At 43.7% G+C, this 22,295-nt stretch overlaps 1 protein-coding gene across 2 annotated transcripts in view; it reads left to right on the forward strand.

Annotated features, from left to right (window-relative positions):
* The window catches only part of prdm5 (PR domain containing 5), a 342,995-nt gene extending 322,176 nt beyond the window's left edge, over nt 1-20,819 (forward strand). For both annotated transcript variants that reach the window (XM_068039250.1, XM_068039260.1), the window contains one exon: nt 20,071-20,819. In XM_068039250.1, coding sequence (XP_067895351.1) covers nt 20,071-20,235 — 165 coding nt within the window. In that variant the 3' untranslated portion in view covers nt 20,236-20,819. The remainder of the gene's footprint in view (nt 1-20,070) is intronic.
* Nucleotides 20,820-22,295: the final 1,476 nt, after the last annotated feature.

Raw genomic sequence — 22,295 nt, forward strand, 5'->3', positions numbered from 1 at the left:
CAGTTAACTCAAAAAACCGTAACAACAACTCTTCAGATATTGCCTCAAACTTTTCCACTTTTTTTTCCTGCTCTTTTTCTGTCTCTATTTGCATGTGTGTGTCGCGTATCCATGCAAGCATGGATGCGTCATGTATCTGTAGGTGTTAACCGAATTAGAGTTTAAGTTTAATAAATGTCAACTTTTCTTCTTTAAACCTAAGAAAGCCTGTTTGTGCTAATTTATTTGCCTTATAATTAGAAAGCGGTGAACAAGGATTCACCAAGGGGGAGCTACAAACACAATGGCCGGAATTTTCCAGTGGACGGACAGGAGCCGGACTCCAACATAAATGTCGGTGCCGAACCCGCTTCCGCCCAGCCTGGAGATCCGTCCCGTATTTTACGGATACCCAGGCTTTAATTGGCCCGAGGCGGGACTTCCACCCACTTGAGGGAGGAGGTCCTGCCTCAGTAAGCTGCTGGCCAATTAGCGGGCCGGCAGCTCTTAGTCTCAGCAGCTCCTCACCAGGAGCAGTGGCCACTGCTGGGACTGCAGCCCAGCCGACCGAGGAGGATACCAAGGAGCCTGGACTGAAGGTAAGTTTGGGTTGCCTCACCAGGGGAATCGGTTGTGCCCTGGTGAGGCTCGGGTGGTCGTTTGCGGGGAGGGAGGCGTCTTGGATCCCGGAGTTGGGTTGGGAGGCGGGGGCGGCCCTCAATCTGATTGCCGGGCACCCCCCTCACGCACCCCCCCACCCCCTAGGGTGCGGAAAGACTGGCAACTATAGCTGGGTGGCCTTTCACGTCCCCGGCACACCCGCTTGCCACGGGTAAAATATCCATGGAGGCGGGCGAGGGCCCTTAAGTGGCCGTTAAGTGGCCACTTAAGGGTCTTGATTGGCCTCGGATGGGCGGGCCGCTTCTCATCCCCCGGCCGCCCCCCGCCACCGGATCTCTGTAAACATGGTCGAAGGTGGAATCAGGGTGGTTAGGCCTCCTGGAGCCTGCCGCTCAATTTTACGCCGCCCCCACGCCACCATCCGACCCGCTGGGGCGGCATAAAATTCCGACCAGTGTGTTTAAAAATAAAACCCTGTTACAGTAAGGCCAGATGAAGGCTGAAAGGGAACCCGAAACGCCTTTCTCACCTGGTCGTAACAGTAGTTTGTAGTGCATGTAAAAGAGTACACTGACAAACCACCTATACGTCTGAACGGTCAAGTGAGCAATGACCAAAATAACAGGGTAGCATGAATGGTTTTATCAATAACATGAAATGCAAGATTAATTTCTGGCTTTACATTCACAAAGGAGTGTATACAAAACAATTTTCAGGTTAAATATCAACGGTAAAAGCAAAAGTAACCAACTCAGCTTGACAACATTATTTAATATTTCATCTCATATATATAGTTAATAGGTGGCATTAAATGACTTCAGCAAGTTGAGTTAGTTATGCTCTTGGTTTAATGTAAAACATAAAAGAACTGCATAGCAATCTGCATTGTTCCCAGTACCATAGCAAAAATAAATAATGTTCCATCAGTGAGACGTACTGTTCTAATGTCAACATTCAATAAACTTTAGATTAAACTTTAATTTGTTACCTATTGTAATGCTTCAAATTTATGCTTTTAAGGTGGAGCAACTTGTTCTGATAACATTGATACATAAAAGTGAAATTTGTAGTAAGCATTTTTTCCTTATCTGATGTCGACTGAGATGTGTATCTCCATCCCTAGCACAGAATCACAGAATAATACTGTGCAGAAGAGGCCCTTCAGCCCATCGAGTCTGCACCAACGCATTAAAGACACCTGAGCTGTCTACCTAATCCCAGTTGCCAGCACTTAGCCCATAGCCTTGAATGTTATGACGTGCCAAGTGCTCATCCAGGTACTTTTTAAAGGATGTGAGGCAACCCGCCTCTACCACCCTCCCAGGCAGTGAATTCCAGACCGTCAGCACCCTCTGGGTAAAAAAGTTCTTCCTCAAATCCCCCTTAAACCTCCTGCCCCTCACCTTAAACTTGTGTCCCCTTGTAACTGACCCGTCAACTAAGGGGAACAGCTGCTCCCTATCCACCCTGTCCATGCCCCTCATAATCTTGTACACCTCGATCAGGTCACCCCTCAGTCTTCTCTGCTCCAGCGAAAACAACCCAAGCCTATCCAACCTCCCTTCATAGTTTAAATGTTCCATCCCAGGCAACATCCTGGTGAATCGGCTCTGCACCCCCTCTAGTGCAATCACATCCTTCCTATAATGTGGCGACCAGAATTGCACACAGTACTCCAGCTGTGGCCTTACCAAAGTTCTATACAAGTCCAACATGACCTCCCTGCTTTTGTAATCTGTGCCTCGATTGATAAGGCAAGTGTCCCATATGCCTTTTTCACCACCCTATTAACCTGCCCTTCTGTCCTCAGAGATCTATGAACAAACAAGCCAAGGTCCCTTTGTTCCTCAGAACTTCCCAGTGTCAGGCCATTCATTGAATACTTCTGTGTCACATTACTCCTTCCAAAGTGTATCACCTCACACTTAAATTCCATCTGCCACTTTTCTGCCCATTTGACCATCCCATCTATATCTTCCTGTAACCCAAGACACTCAACCTCACTCTTAACCACTCGGCCAAACTTTGTGTCATCCGCGAACTTACTGATCTTACCCCCCACATAGTCATCTATGTCGTTTATATAAATGACAAACAATAGGGGACCCAGCACAGATCCCTGTGGTACGCCACTGGACACTGGTTTCCAGTCACTAAAACAGCCGTCGGTCATCACTCTCTGTCTCCTACAGCTAAGCCAATTTTGAATCCACCTTATCAAGTTATCCTGTATCCCATGTGCATTTGCTTTCTTGATAAGTCTCCCATGGGGGACCTTGTCAAAGGCTTTGCTGAAATCCATGTAAACTACATCAACTGCACTACCCTCATCTACACACCTGGTCACATGCTCAAAAAATTCAATCAAATTTGTTAGGCCCTCTGACAAAGCCATGCTGACTATTCCTAATCAAATTTTACCTCTCCAAGTGGAGATAGATTCTCTCCTTCAGAATTTTCATCCCTAACATCCCTAGATAATATAGTAATTACCTTTACTGAACTGGAATAGCCATATAAATACCGTGGCTACAAGAGCAGGTCTGGGGCTTGGAATCCTGCGGCGAGTCACTCACCTCCTGACTTCCCAAAGCCTGTCCACCATCTACAAGGAGTGTGATGGAATACTCTCCACTTGCCTGGATGGGTGCAGCTCCAACAACACTCAAGAAGCTCACTACCATCCAGGACAAATCTTGATTTGCACCCCATCTACAACCTTCACTCCCTCCACCACCGAAGCACAGTGGCAGCAGTGTGTACCATCGAAAGATGCACTGCAGCAATGCACCAAGGCTCCTTAGACAGCACCTTTCACACCTGTGATCTCTACCACCTAGAAGGACAAGGGCAGCAAATGCATGGGAACACCACCACCTGCAAGTTCCCCTCCAAGTCACACACCATCCTGACTTGGAACTATATCACTGTTTCTTGACTGTTGCTGGGTCAAAATCCTGGAACTCCCTAACAGCACTGTGGGTGTACCTACCTCACATGGACAGCAGCGTTTCAAGATGGCAGTTCACCAGACCTTCTCAAGGGCAATTAGGGACGGGCAATAAATTCTGGCATAGCCAGCGATGCCCACATCCCGTGAATGAATAAAAAAAAATTGCCAATGTCAGGATGACTTTTAATGCACGTTTCAGATGGGCAAAGTTCGCATATCGTGGGAATGCTCCTGCAAATACAGTAAAATTGCAGACTAGCTCCGTCAACACTTTTAATGATTTGCAAGTTAAGTCTTTATTATGTACATTCTTTGCAAAAAGAGATTACATGCATTAAAAAACTTTGTAGAAATTTTACAGCAGGAAGCATACATGTTGAGGAAATCGTAATTTTACTGCCCTCACCCAAGTAATTCTCACAATTCTGCCATTGAGAATTTCCAGGTTATACTTTCATTTTCTCTCCAACAAGATGAGTGAATTTATATCAGTTAGAACTGGGTTGATTGGCTGCTTTATGCCACAAACTCCAGGACCAAATTGGATAGCCCCTGAAAACAGGCGCAGGGATCGCGATGCTCAATTACCTGTTTGATGTATTACAGGAAGAGCTATAATAAATGAAAAGAGAAAAGGCTGGAAATACTCAGAAGGTCTGGCAGCATCTGTGGAGCGAAACAGAGTTAACGTTTCAGGTTTATGACCTTTCACCAGAAGCAGTATTGACGAAAAGCCACAGACTTGAAACAACTCTGTTTCTCTCTCCACAGATGCTGCCATTTCCTGCATTTTCTGTTTTTATTTCAGATTTCCAGCATCTTGCTGGAATTTTGCTTTTGCTTTGGTATCTTCTTGCTGCTTGCTTATTTATATGATTTCTGCATAGAGCCAGCACTAACCATGCTGTTGATTGGCTGCACATATCAGCAGGGGGCTGAAAATCGATACTTCCGGGCACAACTTAAAGCTAGCCCGCACCTCGTAAAGTGGAGGTGCATTGTGGCTGGAGCAGGTGATGGGAGTGCTTTGCGAGATTAATCTGAGGTGGGAAACACAGAAGAATGGTTGGACAAGGGAGAGAATGGACTCCCAGGTTTTCCAATGCTGCACTGCAGGTCTTGGTGAAGGAGGTGGAATTGAAGAGAGCTGCCCTGCATGTGCAGGGGCCCCTGGAGACCCACCAGACACATGGTGAAAGGGCAGTGGCAGCAGATAGCCGTGTAGGTCAATGCCAGGGCTTTAGCCCCGAGGACCTGGATGCATTGCTGCAATAAGTTTAATGATTTAGCACGAGTGGTCAATGACAGTGAATGCATCTTCAAAGGCCATATCCTACCAACTGCACCACGAATGTCAGCCAAGGTTCAATTCATCACACCTCCATCACTCACCTACTAACAGTCTCTATCAATCAGGACTCATACCTAACATGCATATGCTTCACTTCATCCTCACACACTTAGCACTGTTGCAAACCTCACACCCTCCTCTCACAGCTTGCACACAGCACCAGCTATTCACCATGGTAGCCAAATCACCCAAACACAGTGCACAACACTCACTGACACACTTCCCTCTCTCTTGAAGGCGAAGGTTGCGCCCAACAGAAGGCAGCAGGAACCAATTGGAAAGCAGCCTCCAGTTCACATATCAACACTGCATGTTTCTTAGAGGATAGATTAAAGGCGCGATCATCATGTGGTGAGACACTGGGCAAAAGTGGGCTGTAGCTAAGGCAGGGGACAAAGATAGTGCAGGTGCCAACTCGCCCGAGGGTGAGGTTGCACACAAGTTCTGCAGAGGACTCAGATGAGCACTTCAGTGGGGCAGGCTACAGAAGACGACAGGGAGGCTGATGGGTATAAACAAAAGAATGCTTGGTGTATAGGGAAACTTGCCAGAAAGGCTGTGTTTAAGTCAAGGACCATGGAGGAGTCCGGCACCAACCTTGGCACAAGTCTTTGCGCAGAGCTTGGAGCCCATCCTTTCCACCATGGAAGTGGTGGCCAATTCCATCAACACAAGTGGACCCAACCACGATGCAGCATCTGATGTCTGATGTCTCAGCTTCCATTGCAGTCGAAGTAACTTCCACCAAATGTCCGAGTGAAGTTTTGGAAGCTCAGACTGAAGTCATGCAAAGTCAGCTTGGTGTTGTGCAAGCTTTGACTGCTCTCGTGCAAACTCAGCCTGCAGTCATGCAAGTGCAGACTGCTGCCATCATTGCTATGGATACCAGTGTTCAAAGAGGCTTGCAGGGTGTAACAGCAGTCCGGCGGTTTAACCTCCAACAGATCACTAGGATTGCTGATGCACTGCCCTGGGGGACTGGCAGTGGCTCCATGAAGCATGAGCCTGTTATCCTCCCTCAGAAAGTCAGTATTTGTCCTCCCACCACTGCCTCTCCACCAGTGCCCTCACTGTTACCTGTCAGCTAGCCAGCCAGTCCAGACTGCTGCTGAGTTGATGCGGTCTGAAGCTAGACCTTTAAGGCCCAGAGCTGCTCGAAATCGTCCTGCAAGGCGATCTGCACTCTTCCCCAATGAAAGTCAGCAGCCTTCCACCAGCCATTCTGCAGCCACTGGGGTAGCACTTTGTAGGAGCATCAGATCAGGCAAAAGTGCATGGAAGACAGGCACTAAAAGAAAGCACCAGGGTGACTAGTTCCCATTTGTATCCAATACGACATGATTATATTTAGTTTGGAATGCTTATTTTTTGGTGGCTTTTGTTTTTGCATTGTGGCCAAGAGGACGAAATGTTGGTCAGTGACAGAGGGAAGGGAAAGAGGGTGGAATTGTTGGTGAATGGGGAATTGGGCTTGCAGTTACTGATACCTCACTTGAATTAGTTTTTCACATGCAAACCAGGTAGTAAGGGGCTGTCCAGGTTGCCACTTCCTTTCCTCTTCCAACTCTTCTGCTTCCTCCGCCTTCCACATCGTCATTGTCCTCCTGCTCCTCCTCATCCTTATGCTCCTCACCTTAGCTTCCTGCCTAATAACTGGTCACAAGGGCCACACCCTCATAATGTCAAGGTTGTACAGAATGTCGTAGATCATCACAAATCTTTATATCCACTCTGCCGAGTACTGCAGAGCTCCTTCAGAGTGGTCCAGGCAGCAGAAGTGTTTCAGTTTGCCAGTGATTGTCTCTATCAGATTTCTTGTGGCAACATGCTGCACTTGCGTGCATGGATTGCAGACCAGAATCCTCAGCTACGTCATCAGCATATAGCCCCTGTTGCCTAGGAGCTACCCTTTGGTTTGCTGTGGCAGCAGAAATACAGCCAGCACAGCGGACTGCCACAGAATGAAGTTATCACGGCTGCTGTCAGGATACTGGACATTGACCTGTATGAGACGCTGTGTGTGGTCTTCCAACAACTGGGAGTTGAGGAAGTGGAATCCCTTTTGGTTCTGGTACATGGCAGAATTAACATGCAGTGCCATAAAGCAATATTTGTGCAGGCAATGGCACCTTGCACCATGGGGAAGCCTGCAATCTGAGCAAACTCTCATGTTTGCTTCGCCCGCTTGTCTCTTGGCAAGAGAGAATTAAATCAAGTTAGTTCTCTTTGAATAGAGAGCCTCAGTGACCTCCCTAACACAACAGTGGAAGACAAATTGCAAGGGGTTGTTCATATCTCCAGCACTAGCCTGGAAGGAGCCAGATGCATTAAAGTTCATCACCACAGTCACCTTCACAGCCACTGGAAATGCAGTCTATGCCTTGCACTGAGTTTGGAGTTGTGCCTGCAGCAATTGGAATATTTCAGTGAGGCCCTCCTTAGTGAAGCACAGACGTCTGACACATTGTTCCTTACTGAAGTTCTGGGTGGAGAATTGCTGTCTGGACACCCTGGGCTTTTATGGCCTCTTGCTCAGATCCCTTCTCCTCCTCCCTTTTCCACCAGCTTGTCCTGCTGTATGTGGCTGAGGCTCATTCTTCCAGTCATGCTTTATTCCAAAGGGAATGCCTATGTGTCTAGGAGCAACAAGTCTTTGCAGAAGCCTTCAAGTCAGCAAAAAGTACCTACCGTACCACTCCTTCTAGACTTTTGAAACTTGAAACAACTATGGAAATCACCAAAAACCTGTAGAATTGTAACAGCAGCCAAAAGTAATCCACCAGCAACTAACTTGTAAGTAGTTAGTGATCCCTTTAAATAGTGCTCCTGGAGAGAGAGGGTGGTTGGGTGGGGGCGCCTTAAAGTGTGTTTAGTTATGTGAGCTTAAGCGAGGGTGTCAGCTGGAGCATTGAGCTGCAGAATTGCAGTGTTAGCATCAAATCAGCTTTGCATGCTTATTGACATCATGATTTGCCTGCTCTGCATAGTTCCAGCATATGTTCACTGCATGCGCACTATGCCTGCACCAAAATAGCATCCTATGCACTTCCTTTCACAAGTGTGCATGTGCATCATGGGCATCATTTTGAAACTCTAAGAGAACTCTTAGCACACCAATAATGGGTGCTACCAAGCCCAGTTTCCCATCCAAGGAAACTGAATTACTGCATTGACCATATGTATTGCACTTAGTAATGCAATACTTAACATCTACTGTATTTCTAAGTTCTTTATGAGCTGAACTGAACTTGGTAAAACCCAGTTATCGGAGATGGAAGGTAGACATTAAAAACAATTTTTCCACTGGTTGATTTATTTCTGTTACAAAAAGAACCCAAAGAACAAGCATTCCCTTTCATGTTCAAAAACACACATTTAGGGAGATCAACTTTATTTAACAATAACTGGTTGTTTGATGCGTTGCCAGATTCCAAAATTATAGGTTGAGAAGTTACACGCCTAAACTTTCTGGTTTTCAGAAGCTTTAGAGCACAGCCCATTTTGGGTTATGATTGGTTCTGTGTGGTGAAAAATGAACTGCGGTCTAGCAAAGAGCCAGTCTGTTCCTTACATTATAATTTAACCAGTCATCTAACCATATACTATAGGTGGATGTATTCAATTTGAGCAGGGCTATTGCTGCCAAGCCATTTTACATGCCCCTTATGGGTTGGCTCAAGAGCAGTACAAACTTGGAAGATTATAGGACTGAAATTGAAAGGCACTGTGGCTGATGCAAAGTCTCGCTAACAGTCTCAGGGCCTTGATTCTGACTGACACTCAAGTCCAATGTGTGGTAAAAGTGAAGAAGGAGTGAAAATAGAAGACCTTGAAGGAGGATGAGCATTATAATTACTGTACACTACTATAGCTATTGAGCACACTGTAAAGAAAGTTCAATTCATCAGCTTGGCTGATAAGTGGCAAGTAACATTCGCGCCACACAAATGCCAGGCAATGATCATCTCCAACAAGAGAGAATCTAACCATCTTCCCTTGACATTCAATGGTATGACCATTGCTGAATCCCCCACCATCAACATCCTCGGGTTACCATTGACCAGAAACTGAACTGGACCAGTCACATAAATACTGTGACTATAAGAACAGGTCAGAAGGCTAGGAATTCTGCAGCGAGTAACCCACCTCCTGACTCTGCAAAGCCTCTTCACCATCTACATTGCACAGGTTGGGAGTGTGATGGAATACTCTCCACTTGCCTGGATGGGTAGAGCTCCAACAACACTCAAGAAGCTCAACACCAGGACAAAGCAGTCTCCTTGATTGGCACCCCATCCACCACCTTAAACATTCACTGCCTCCACCACTGACAAACAGTGGCAGCAGTGTGTACCATATGCAAGATGCACTGCAGCAACTCACCAAAGCCTCCTTCGACAGCACCTTCCAAACCTATGATCTTTACTACCTAGAAGGACAGGGGCAGCAGACATATGGGAACACCATCACTTGCAAGTCCATCTCCAAGCCACACACCATTCTGAATTGGAACTATGTCACTGTTCCTTCACTGTCACTGGATCAAGATCCTGAAACTCTTTCCCTAACAGCAATGTGGGTGTACCTACACCAAATGAATTGCAGCGGTTCAACAAGGCAACTCATCACCACCTTCTCAAGAGCAATTAGAGATGGGCAATAAATGCTAGTTTTGCCAGTGATGCCCACATCCCATGAATGCATTAAAAAAAAAGCATTGTCCCAAGTTTCCTTCAATTGTTTTTTTGTCTCTGGCAATTGGGAACTAGAAAAATCAGGCCTTCCCAAACTCTTTGGCTCCCAATTTGTTTCATGCACTAGGTTCCCTATCAATATTTTAGTCTCTCTAACTGAATCTGTGGGAGCTTCTTTCTATTGGTTAGATTGCCAGCTCTAAAAAAAAAACCTACAAACAGAATCTGTTCCTGCATTTTGCGTATGATGTTTCTTTGGTTGTGTGTCTACTTCATGTCAGAGAGAGATGAAGGACAAGACATAACAAGGACAGCACAGTACTAGCGGAGGTGGTAGAAGCGGGCACGATAGCGTCTTTTATGATGTGTCTAGCCAGATACATGAATGGGCAGGAAGCAAAGAGATACAGACCCTTAGAAAATAGGCGACAGGTTTAGATAGAGGATCTGGATCGGCGCAGGCTTGGAGGGCCGAAGGGCCTGTTCCTGTGCTGTAATTTTCTTTGTTCTTTGTTCTTTGTTCTAGCCTGAGCTTCGAGGAAACTCTGGCTTGGCCTTCCTCTACTCCCTAGATGTTCTCGGAATAAAGATGTGGAAGTGATCGCCTCAGCAGCATATCATTTGTAGGCCTTTTGCCAATTTGTCTGTTTTCTTGCATTATAGGAATAATGTTTTCACTACACCCATCAAGGAGGAGCCTTGCCCCCTGGCATATTGAAAATTTGGAATGTGCTGTGCCTGTTTTTCAAATCATTTAATTGAATTGGTTGGAACACCTTGTGCCACATACACCTGAATATCTGCATGTACCTCTGGTGAGCAGCGCTCCCTGCCAATTGTGCAAAATTACCCTCTATATACTGCTTTTCTCTGCAAGGATAGATTTTTTAAAATTCATTCATGGGATGTGGGCGTCGCTGGCCAGGCCAGCATTTATTGCCCATCCCTAATTGCCCTTGAGAAGGTGGTGGTGAGCTGCCTTCTTGAACCGCTGAAGTCCATGTGGGGTAGGTACACCCACAGTGCTGTTTGGAAGGGAGTTCCAGGATTTTGACCCAGCGACAGTGAACGAACGGCAATATAGTTCCAAGTCAGGATGATGTGTTACTTGGAGGGGAACCTGCAGGTGGTGGTGTTCCCATGCATTTGCTGTCCTTGTCCTTTTAGTTGATAGAGGTGACGGGTTTGGAAGGTGCTGTCTAAGGAGCCTTGGAGTGTTGCTGCAGTGCATCTTGTAGATGGTACATACGGCTGCCACTGTGCGTCAGTGGTGGAGGGAGTGAATGTTTGTAGATGGGGTGCCAATCAAGCGGTCTGCTTTGTCCTGGATGGTGTCGAGCCTCTTGAGTGTTGTTGGAGCTGCATCCATCCAGGCAAGTGGAGAGTATTCCATCACACTCCTGACTTGTGCCTTGAGATGTAATATGTTAGTTTATGGAGAATGTACAGTAGCAGACATGTGCCCAACCTGCAGACAATTGTGTTAGTCAGTAAATGAACATGTACCATGAAGTTCAGGTGTGTTGGAAGGATTTGTGGTGTGGAGCTTTGTTGAGATTACATTATAGCAGCAAATTTAAATGTAAGTTGGAGCTTGTAAGCATGCTATGCTATGGCCATAAATAAACACTTTGGAAGGGTTAAACAGTATGATTTAAACAAGTTCTAGTACTCTTACTGAGTAGTATTACCTCAGGATCTTTCCACAGGTCTCATATCATCCAATACAATTGCAGTTGGATGCATTGGGTGCTTCAGAGAGCAATCACTCTGGCAGTTACCGACTTACCGAACTAGGTGCTTTGGATTATTCTTCTCCAGGGAAGATGCCCTTGAGTGCCAACAAGGGCAATGTTCCCTTGCTACACTTCATGCATCTGCACCTAAGTGGCACCATCATACTTTCAGGAACCCTTCATCAATGAGAAATAACGTGCGGAATGGATTTACCAGAATGGTATTGGGGATGAGGGGTTTCACTTATGTGGCGATAACGGAGAAGCCAGGAATATTTTCCTTACAGCAAAGAAGGTTAAGGTGATATTTAGTACAGGGGTGTTCAAAATTATGATGGGATTTGATAGAGTAGATAGGGTGAAATTGTATCCATCAGCAGGAGGGTCAGTAACCAGACGTTGCAGATTTAAGATAGTTGGCAAAGAGGCCAGAGGAACGTTGTGTTTTGTTTAACACAGCGAGTTGTTATGATTTGAAATACACACCTGAAAGGATCGTGGAAGCAGATTCAATATTAACTTTCAAATGGGAATTGGATATATGCTTGAAAAGGAGAAACTTGCAGGATTAATGGGAAAGAGCAGGGCAGTGGAACTAATAGGATAGCTCTTCAAAGAGCCAGCACACACATGATGGGTCAGAGGGCCTCCTCCTGTGCTGTACAATTCAATAATTCTACGGGGAAATCATAAATAAGACATTTTTCTCCAGCATGCTCACGAGGCTGCTTTTTAACGAAATCTGACTATTCAACGTATTTCAGCCCTAAACGGATTCTACTTTTCAGTGCAAAATGAAAAGAAGTGCCTTTGAGTTCAGAGAATCACAGAAATACAGCACAGAAGGAGGTCATTTGGCCCATTGTTTCTGCGCCAGTTCCCCGAAGGAGAAGGTTACCTAGGGCCATTTGGCCCATCATGTCCGCATCGGCTCTCTGAAAGAGCAATTCACTCAGTCCCATTCCCCTGCCTTCTCCCCGTTGCCTTGCATATTCTTCCTTTTCAGACAAAAATCCAATTCCCTCTTGAATGCCTCGATTGAATCTTCGTCCACCACACTGTCAGGAAGTGCATTCCAGATCCTAACCACTCGCTGCGTGAAAATGTTTTTCCTCACGTCGCTGTTGCTTCTTTTGCCAGTTACCTTAAATCTGTGCCCTCTTGTTCTCGATCCCTCCACAAATGGGAACAGTTTTTCTCATCTACTCTGTCCAAACCCCTCATGATTTTTAATACCTCTATCAAATCTCCTCTCAACCTTTGTTTCGTCAAAGAAAACAGTCCCAACTTCACAGAATCACAGAATCGTTACAGTGCAGAAGGAAGCCATTCGGCCCATCGTGCCTGCACTGGCTCTCTGAAAGAGCAGTTCCCTCAGTTCCATTCTCCCGCCTTCTCTCCGTAACCCTGCACATTCTTCCTTTTCATATATCTGTCTAATTCCCTTTTGAATGCTTCAATAGAACCTGACTCCACCACATTCTCAGGCAGCACATTCCAGATCTTAACCATTCGCTGCATGAAAAGGTTTTTCCTCATGTCACTTTTGCTTCTTTTATCAAATATTTTAAACTGTGCTTTCTCGTTCTCAATCCTTTCATGAGTGGGAACAGTTTCTCTCTATCTACTCTATCCAGATTTTGAATACCTCTGTCAAATCACCTCTCAGCCTTCTCTTCTCCAAGGTAAACAGTCCTAACTTCTCCAATCTATCTTCATAACTGAAATTCCTCATCCCTGGAACCATTCTCATGAATCTTTTCTGTACTCTCTTCAATGTCCTCATGTCTTTCCTCAAGTGCGGTGCCCTGAACTGGATGCAATACTCCAGCAGAGACCGTCTTACACAAGTTCAACATAACTTCCTTGTTCTTGTACTCTATGCTCCTATTAATAAAGCCCAGGATACTGTATGCTTTATTAACTGCTCTCTCAACCTGTCCTGCCACCTTCAATGATTTATACACATATACACCTTGTTTCCTCTACTCCTGCACCCCCTTTAGAATTGTACCCTTTATGTTATATTGTTTCTCCATGTTTTTCCTACCAAAATGAATCATTTCACATTTCTCTGCCTTGAACTTCATCTGCCACCTTTCTGCCATTTCAGCCAACTTGTCCACATCCTTCTGATGTACTACACTGTCCTCCTCACAGTTCACAATACTTCCAAGTTTCGTATCATCTTCAGACTTTGAAATTGTGCCCTGTACACCAAGGTCTAAGTCATTAATATATATCAGGAAAAGCAAGGATCCCAACACTGATCCCTGGGGAACTCCACTACAAACCTTCCTTCAGCCCGAAAAACATCCATTAACTACTACTCTTTATTTTCTGTCAGTCAGCCAATTTCGTATCCATATTGCTACCGTCCCTTTTATTCCATGAGCTACAAGTTTGCTCACATGTCTGTTGTGTGGCACTGTATCAAATGCCTTTTGAAAGTCCATGTACCCCCCCATCAACAGGATTGCGCTCATCAACCCTCTCTGTTACCTCCTCAAAAACTCCAGCAGGTTAGTGAAACATGATTTTCCCTTAAGAAATCCATGCTGGTTTTCCTTAATTAACTTGCATTTGTCCATGTGACTATTGATTTTGTTCCAAATTATTTTTTCTAGGAGTTTTCCCACCACCGAAGTTAAACTGACTGGCCTGTAGTTGCTAGGCTTATCTTTACACCCTTTTTTGAACATGGGTATAACGTTTGCAAATCTCCATTCCTCTGGCACCACCCCCCGGAGTCTAAGGAATACTGCAATATTATGGACAGTGCCTCTGCGATTTTCACCCTCACTTCCCTCAGTATCCTTGGGTGCATCTCATCTGGTCCTGGTGCTTTATCCACTTCAAGTACAGACCTCTATATCAATTTTCAACCCCTCTAGTGTCTGACTTACCTCCTCTTTCAAAATTGCCTTGGTTGCATCTTCTTCTTTGGTAAAGACAAATGCAAAGTTTTCATTTAATACCTCAGCAGTGCCCTCTGCCTCTATGTGTAAATCCCCTTTCTGGTCCATGATCGGCCCCACTCCTCCTTTTACCACCCTTTTACTATTTATTTGCCAATAGAAAACTTTGGGATTTCTCTTAATGCTAGATTCCAGTCTCTTTTCGTGCTCTATCTTTGCTTCTCATTTAGATTAGATTAGATTAGAGATACAGCACTGAAACAGGCCCTTCAGCCCACCGAGTCTGTGCCGACCATCAACCACCCATTTATACTAATCCTACACTAATCCCATATTCCTACCAAACATCCCCACCTGTCCCTATATTTCCCTACCACCTACCTATACTAGTGACAATTTATAATGGCCAATTTACCTACCATCCTGCAAGTCTTTTGGCTTGTGGGAGGAAACCGGAGCACCCGGAGAAAACCCACGCAGACACAGGGAGAACTTGCAAACTCCACACAGGCAGTACCCGGAATCGAACCCGGGTCCCTGGAGCTGTGAGGCTGCAGTGCTAACCGCTGCACCACTGTGCCGCCCTAATCACTTCCCCTCTGGACCTTCTATATTCATCATGGTTCTCAATAGTATTTTCTACCTGGCATCTGTCATAAGCACATTTTTTCTTCTTTATCTTAATCTCTACCTCTTTTGATGTCCAGGGAGCTCTGGATTTGTTTGCCCTACTTTTCCCCTTTGAAGGAACATATCTTGACTGTGCCCAAACTATCTCTTCTTTGAAGATTGTAGATTGTTCATCTACTGGTTTTCCTGCCAGCTTTTGACTCCAATTTATTAGCCCCAGCTCCGTTTTTATCCCATTGAAGTTGGCTTTCCTCCAGTTAGTTATTCTTACCCTGGATTGCTCTTTGAACTTCTCCAGTCTATCTACGTATCTGAAGTTTCTCAGCCCTGGACCCATTCTCGTGAACCTTTTCTACACTCTCTCCAATGCCTTCACATCTTTCCTAAAGTGTGGTGCCCAGAACTGGACACAATCCTCCAATTGAGGCCGAACCAGTGTTCTATACAAGTTTAATGTAACATCCTTGCTTTTGTACTCTATGCCCCTATTAATGAAGCTGAGGATGCTGTATGCTCTATTAACTGTTCTCTCAACCTGTCCTGCCACCTTCAATGATTTATGCACATATACTCCCATGATCCTCTGCTCCTGGATCCCTTTTAGAATTGTACCCTTTATTTTATATTGTCTCTCCATGTTCTTCCTACCAAAATGAATCACTTCACACTTTTCTGCATGAAATTTCATCTCCCACTTGTCTGCCCATTCCACTAACCTGTCTATGTCCTTTTGAAGTTCTAATCTTTCCTTCTCGCAGTTCACAATGTTTCAAAGTTTTGTATCATTCGCAAATTTTGAAATTGTGCCCTGTACTCCAAGGTCTACATCACTAATATATATCAGGAACAGCAAGGGTCCTAACACCAACCCTTGGGGAACTCCACTACAAACATTCCTCCAGTGCGAAAAACATCTATTAATCACTACTCTCTGTTTCCTGTCACTGAACCAATTTCGTATCCTTGTTGCTACTGTCCCCCATGAGCTATACCTTGCTCACACAATTTTCTTGGGAGGAAAGTCTTTTCAAAAGTGCAGGCCTGGATATTTGCAGTTGTGACCTTGCTAAAGTGTTGTAGATTTCTGGTGGTTAAAACTTCAGTCCCGAGGCAGTAGTCACCTTGTAAATTCTCTGCTACAGCAAGCTGGGATATAGTATCAGCAGCAGGGATTCTTCCTTAGCTGGACCCATCTCACAACCTTTGCCTGGAACTGGCTTTCCGTGGTCTTTGTTTGATCTCCCCTCTCTCTCCAGAGGGCTACATTTTAAGGTCAAAATCCATCACATTTGAGTCTCTGTCAGGTGACACAGGGCCCTCTCCCCTGGTTTGACCACACAGTGGTCCAAGTTATGGAAACCATTGCTATCTGTTGGCATCTGGATGGGGGCCATTCTGTTACAATGGTGCTACTACATCTATCTTGGTTTGGGCTGTGTAGTCAGTCTGTCTACAGGACCATTGTTAGTTCATTCCTGTATCTCAGAGTCATCAAAATGTAATTGGCTCCTTTCAGTTTCAAGGGGTTCTCCTCAGAGCTAATTCAGATGTAGTTAATGAGTTTTGTCTTTGCAGACAGGCTTGTTTATTGACAGTACAGGAGGGGTCACCTATTCTCTACTCCATTTTGTTTGTGATACAGATATGCCCATTTTCTTGTGGCTCAGTTTAACAGTTGACTTTTTATTTCATAATTTCTCCAGTTCATGGTTTATTTCATCACACTAGTTCTGACTGGAAGATGGTAGACAGTGGTGTTCCCCGAGTGCTCAGACCACTGTGTTTTAAACATATATAAATGACTTGGATATTGGAATAGAGAGTAAAATTTCAAAATTTACAGATGATACAAACTTGGAGGTGTGGCAAACAGTGACGATGATACTAATCGACTGCACAGGACATGGGTAGACTAGTAGAATGGGCAGACAAGTAGCAGATGGAATTTAATACAGAGAAGTGTGAAGTGATGCATTTTAGTAGAAGGGACAGGGAGAGGCAATATAGACTAAATGGCACAGTTCTAAATAGTGTACAAGGACAGAGTGACCTTAAAAGGTAGCCCTCTGGAGAGAGAGCAGAGATCAAGCAAAGACCATGGAGAGCATTTACATGCATAGATATTTGAAGGTGGCAGGAAATATTGAGGGAGTAGTTAGCAAAGCATATGGGATCTTGGGCTTCATAAATAGAGACATTGATACAAAAGCAGTGGAGTTATACTGAACCTTTTCAAGCTCAGGTTAGGTCCAGTTCTGGTCACCACACTTTAGGAAGGATGTGAAGGTTCTTGAGAGGGTGCAGAGGAGATTTACCAGAATGGTTCCAGGGATGAGAAATTTTAGTTGCAAGGTTAGGTTGGAGAAGCTGGTGTTGTTCTCCTTGGAGCAAAGGAGATTGAGGGGAGATTTGATAGAGGTGTACAAGATTATGACAGGTTTGGACAAGGTAGACAAAGAAAAGCTGTTCCCATTAGCTGATGGTACAAGGACTAGGGGACACAGATTTAAGGTTTTGGGCAAGTCATGCAGGGGGCTGTAAGGAAGAGCTTTTTTTGTATAGTGAGTGGTAATGACCTGGAGCTCCTGCCTATGAGGGTGGTGGAAGTGGTGACGATCAATGATTTCAAAAGGAATTTGGAGGGGCACTTAAGAGAAACAATCTTGCAGGGCTACTGGGATAGAGTGGGGGAATGGAACTAACTGGATGCTCTACAGAGAGCCAACATGGACTCAATGGACTAAATGGCCTCATTCTGTGCCATTATGACTCTATGATTCTAATGTACAGAAGAGTTAAGATCTTCCGGGGCTATTTTGGGTTATTGAGCAGTGAGTTGAATTTAGTGATCTGTTGCATTGCCGCAGTGTCACATGTGCTTGTTGGCACACAGGGCCAAAAAAAAATTAATGGCATCAACCATCCATTTTGGGGGTAGGCTGGAATGTGGATTTGAGTTTACAATCAGATCAACTATGATCTGAGAGAATGGTGGAGCAGGCTCAAGGGGCCGAGTATTAGAGAAACTTGAGGGACTAATATCTGACAAGTCCCTGGGACCAGATGACCTACATCCTAGGGTTCTAAAAGACATAGCGGCAGAGATAGTGAATGCACTTGCTTTGATTTTCCAGAATTCCTTAGATTCAGGAATGGTCCCATCAGATTGGAAGTTGACAAATATTACACTGCTGTTCAAGAAAGGAGGTAGAGGGAAAGTGGGGAACCACAGGGCAGTTAGCCTAACATCAGTCGTTGGGAAGATGCTGGAAACTATTATTAAAGAAGTCTTAACATTGCACTTGGAAAGCATAGTATGATTAGAACAAGTCAACATGGTTTTACTAAAGGGAGATCCTGTATGACAAATTTATTTGAGTTTTTTGAGGATGTAATTAGTAGGGTAGATAAAGGGGAACCAGTAGATGTAGTATACCTGGATTTTCAAAAGGCATTCAATTAGGTGCCACATAAAAGATTATTAGGCAAGATAAGGGCTCATGGTGTTTGAGGTAATATATTAGGGTGGATAGATGATTGGTTAACAGACAGGAAGCAGAGGGCATAAATGGGACATTTTCAAGTTGGCAGGCAGTGAATAGTGGAGTACCGCAAAGATCATTGCTGGGGCCTCAGCTATTTACACTCTATATTAATGACTTGGATGAAGAGACAGAGAGTAATGTATCTAAGTTTGCTGATGATACAAAGCTCAGTGGAAAGGTAAGCTGCAGGGAAGATTTAGAGAGGCTGCAAAGAGATATAGACAGGTTATGTGAGTGGGCAACAAGATGGCAAATGGAGTATAATGTAGGGAAGTGTGAAGTTGTTCACTTTGGTCGTAAAAATAGAAAAGCAGAATATTTTTTAAAAGGTGTGAAACTGTTAAGTGTTAATGTTCAGAGAGACTTGGGGGTACTCGTACAAGGAACGCACAAAGTTAACATACAGGTGCAGCAGGCTATTAGGAAGGCAACTGGCATGTAGTTCTTTATTGCAAGAGGATTGGAGTACAGGAATAAAGAAGTATTACTAAAATTGTACAGGGCTTTGGTGAGACTGCGCCTGCAATACTGTGTGCAGTTTTGGTCACCCCAGTTAAGAAAGGATATACTTGCACTGGAGGCGGTGCAGTGAAGATTCACTAAATTGGTCTCTGGGATGAGGGGGTTGTCCTATGATGAGAGGCTGAGTAAATTGGGCCTATATTCTCTGGTGTTTAGAAGAATGAGAGGTGATCTAATTGAAACATACAAGATTCTGAAAGGGATTGAAGCTGAGAGATTGTTTCCACTGGTTGGGGAATCTAGAACATGGGGACATTGGCCCCTTATCCTGAGACTATCATTCAGGACTGAGATGAGGAGAAGTTACAACACTCAAAAGGTTGTGAATCTTTGGAAATTTCTACCCCAGAGGGTTGTGGATGCTCCATCATTGAATACATTTAAGGCTGGGATAGATAGATTTTTGGTCTCGCAGGGAATCAAGGGATATGGGGAGCAGGTAGGAAAGTGGAATTGAAGCTCAAGATCAGCCATGATCATATTGAATGGCGGAGCACGCTCGATGGGCCATATGGTCTACTTCTGCCCCTATTTCTTGTGTTCTTGTGTACTCCTGCTCCTAATTCACATGTTCGCATGTTTGTATGTTTTGCTTCTCCTTCACAGCTCTGGCAATCGAAATTTATAGTTAGAGTTTATCAACTATGCAGTACTGATCTATAGCAAGATGGTTTGATTCCTGCCAGTGTTCCATCAAAGTTTTGCCGAACAATGATGCAGGCAATGGCAATGAATCCTGATTAAAACTGAACTGGTCTCCAGCCCAGTGATTTAAAAACAGTTACAAGCAGATTGTTGAGACTCTGCATGCCACTCCAAACTCACAGAAAAGATAAACATGCTTACATTAATAGAAAAATGCTTGAATTGTCAACAAAACATGAATTATTTTGATAAGAAACAATCCAGTCACAGTGGGTACAATTCCAAACTTGCACTGTTGCCATCTAAAGAGAACATTTTTTTCATAAACCCTATTTAGTTGTGATTTCTCAACATCAGTTGTTGTTGATGTACTCACTACTTAATGTGCCTTTGTTGTACCAAGTAGCGAGGCTTGGATTGGGATATATCTGGTGTTTTTCCTTTCATTGACTTCTTTTGTTTCTCCATTATTTCAGGTCTGTGACTTATCATTCAGCTTAAAAAAAATGCTGATTAGGCACAAACTGACACACAACCCAAATCGGCCAATGGCAGAATGCCAGCTCTGTCACAAGAAGTTTACAAGAAATGATTACCTCAAGGTTCATATGGAAAATGTGCACGGAGAGACAGACAGCTAAACCTCTGATTTTCACATTCCATCAGAGAACTTCAAAATTCCTGGAGCTCGGACAATTTATCCTTCAGTGTTGTGGTTGACTGCAGCTGTCAGTAGCGCTAGAATGCTTTGCCTTCCAGAAATGTCTAAGTTACATAGATATGATAAGTATTCTTCAACAGTTAATATGTTTTGTTTTACTGAAAAAGGGAGATATACAAAGTTTAAAATTCCAGCTTTCATAACAAGACATTTGAATTACGGTTGGGTAATCCACTGCAGACTCTTAATAGAACATTTAAAAATACAGCATAATCTATATTTTTCTTTTTATTATTAATTTTAATAACCATTAACAGAATAAAGGCACTTTGTAGTTGTTAATCCTTTGACTGTCAGCAGTACCAGGGAATTCTGTTTTCCTGTGCAGGCAATTTTTCTTTCCAGATTTCAGTTCACACACTGTGATGCTGAAAAAGCATTTGGACCAATAATACTACTACTTATGTCACAAGAACCTTTATTACTGTAACAATGCTAATTAGCAAAATATATATTCCTAAATATTTTTCAAATAAAACAAAAAGTAAACTATAGTTCTACTTTCCCTGTCTTCTCTTCTCTTTTTCCCTTTTTGCTATGTTTTCTGGTTTAATGTTGTATTATTTATTATCAAGCTGCTACATTTTAACTGTAATTTGACTTCTTTTTGTGCTCTGAGCCAGTTTATGTTGATAGTTTAAGTGGCTTCCTTTGCCTCCAACTTCTTACTGTTGCTTTGTAACATTAGACTCACATGAATAAAATTCAGCCCTTGATCGATTAAACCAAAAATTCTTTTATAGCCAGTCAGGGCCAAACATTGATGTTTGACCTGGTCTGTTCATTAAAATAATTAGGTTAAATTGTAATGCGATTTTTAGTCAAAATTTGGAAGCTTGAAGTGGCTGAAACACTCAGTGAGATGACTCATATCAGGATCATTTTAATCCTAATATGATATGGTGCTTCAAGTAACCTTGTATTATATTTGTTATAAAATGTAAGGTCTGAGAATTCATAGTCTTTCTGTCTCACACCTGCTTAGAGCTTCAATGGGAGTGTGCTGGAAATTTTGGCTGAGACTGCCCTGAAGAAAAATGTAGATTTTTGTTTAAATTATCTTTAAAAAGGGGCTGCTGGTGGCACAATTACATTCTTTCTGGGGGGAGGGGAACACAGAACCCCCTCTGCCACCGTTGCCCACTGAAATCACCAGAACAAACTCAAAAATCCAGCACACTGGGGCAGACGGGCATTCTACATAGGAATACAATCAGCACCAGGCCTGCAGTGGTTCTAGGTGAAGACCCACATCTCCTTTCTCAGGGCAACTAGGTGTGGCAATAAATGCCTGCCTTGCGTCCTGAAAATAAATAAAAACATTGTAGATTTATAAGGGTTAGGAATGTCTATAAGTATATATAGTTTTTTCAAAAAATTGCAGTTGCTGTGAGGATTTTATTGCAATATTTGTACAATGGTTAAGAAACATTAAAACAATTGTATTTGTCTAATATTCTTTATTCAAAATATACATCTAAATCTTATCTATGTTACTGGTTATATTCTAGCTCAAATATTTTAATCTCTTCTATAAGAATTCTGACAAACACCGTCAGAAAATAGGAAGAAGTAAATGATTTTTGTTCAGATATGCTGATGTACAGCTTATATTTCTCTCCTTTCGCAGAGTGAATCATCTCTAATTTCAATTGTCAAATCTTCAGGAGTACAGTATGCACCACAAACTGCTGTGAATGATGCAAAAGAGTGTGGAAGTTGCGAAATTAAAGTAAGGAATGAATATCTTGATACCTTCCACCACACTGCTACCATAACTTGCTGTGGCAATGTAGTGTGAGGACTGCACGTTGGGTCAAGACCCGGATGTGGCAGATCCTGATCTTGTAAGGGAATTCCTGCTTAGCTTTGTAATGGATGGAGTCTCTGGTGACACCTTACATAGCCTATGATGCAAGAGGAGGAGGGTTGCCAAACCCCTAGGATTGCCCTAGAGTCCCCCGGAATTAAAGATTAATG

The sequence above is a fragment of the Heterodontus francisci genome, chromosome 1, assembly GCF_036365525.1.
Source record: "Heterodontus francisci isolate sHetFra1 chromosome 1, sHetFra1.hap1, whole genome shotgun sequence".
Lineage (NCBI taxonomy): Eukaryota > Metazoa > Chordata > Chondrichthyes > Heterodontiformes > Heterodontidae > Heterodontus > Heterodontus francisci.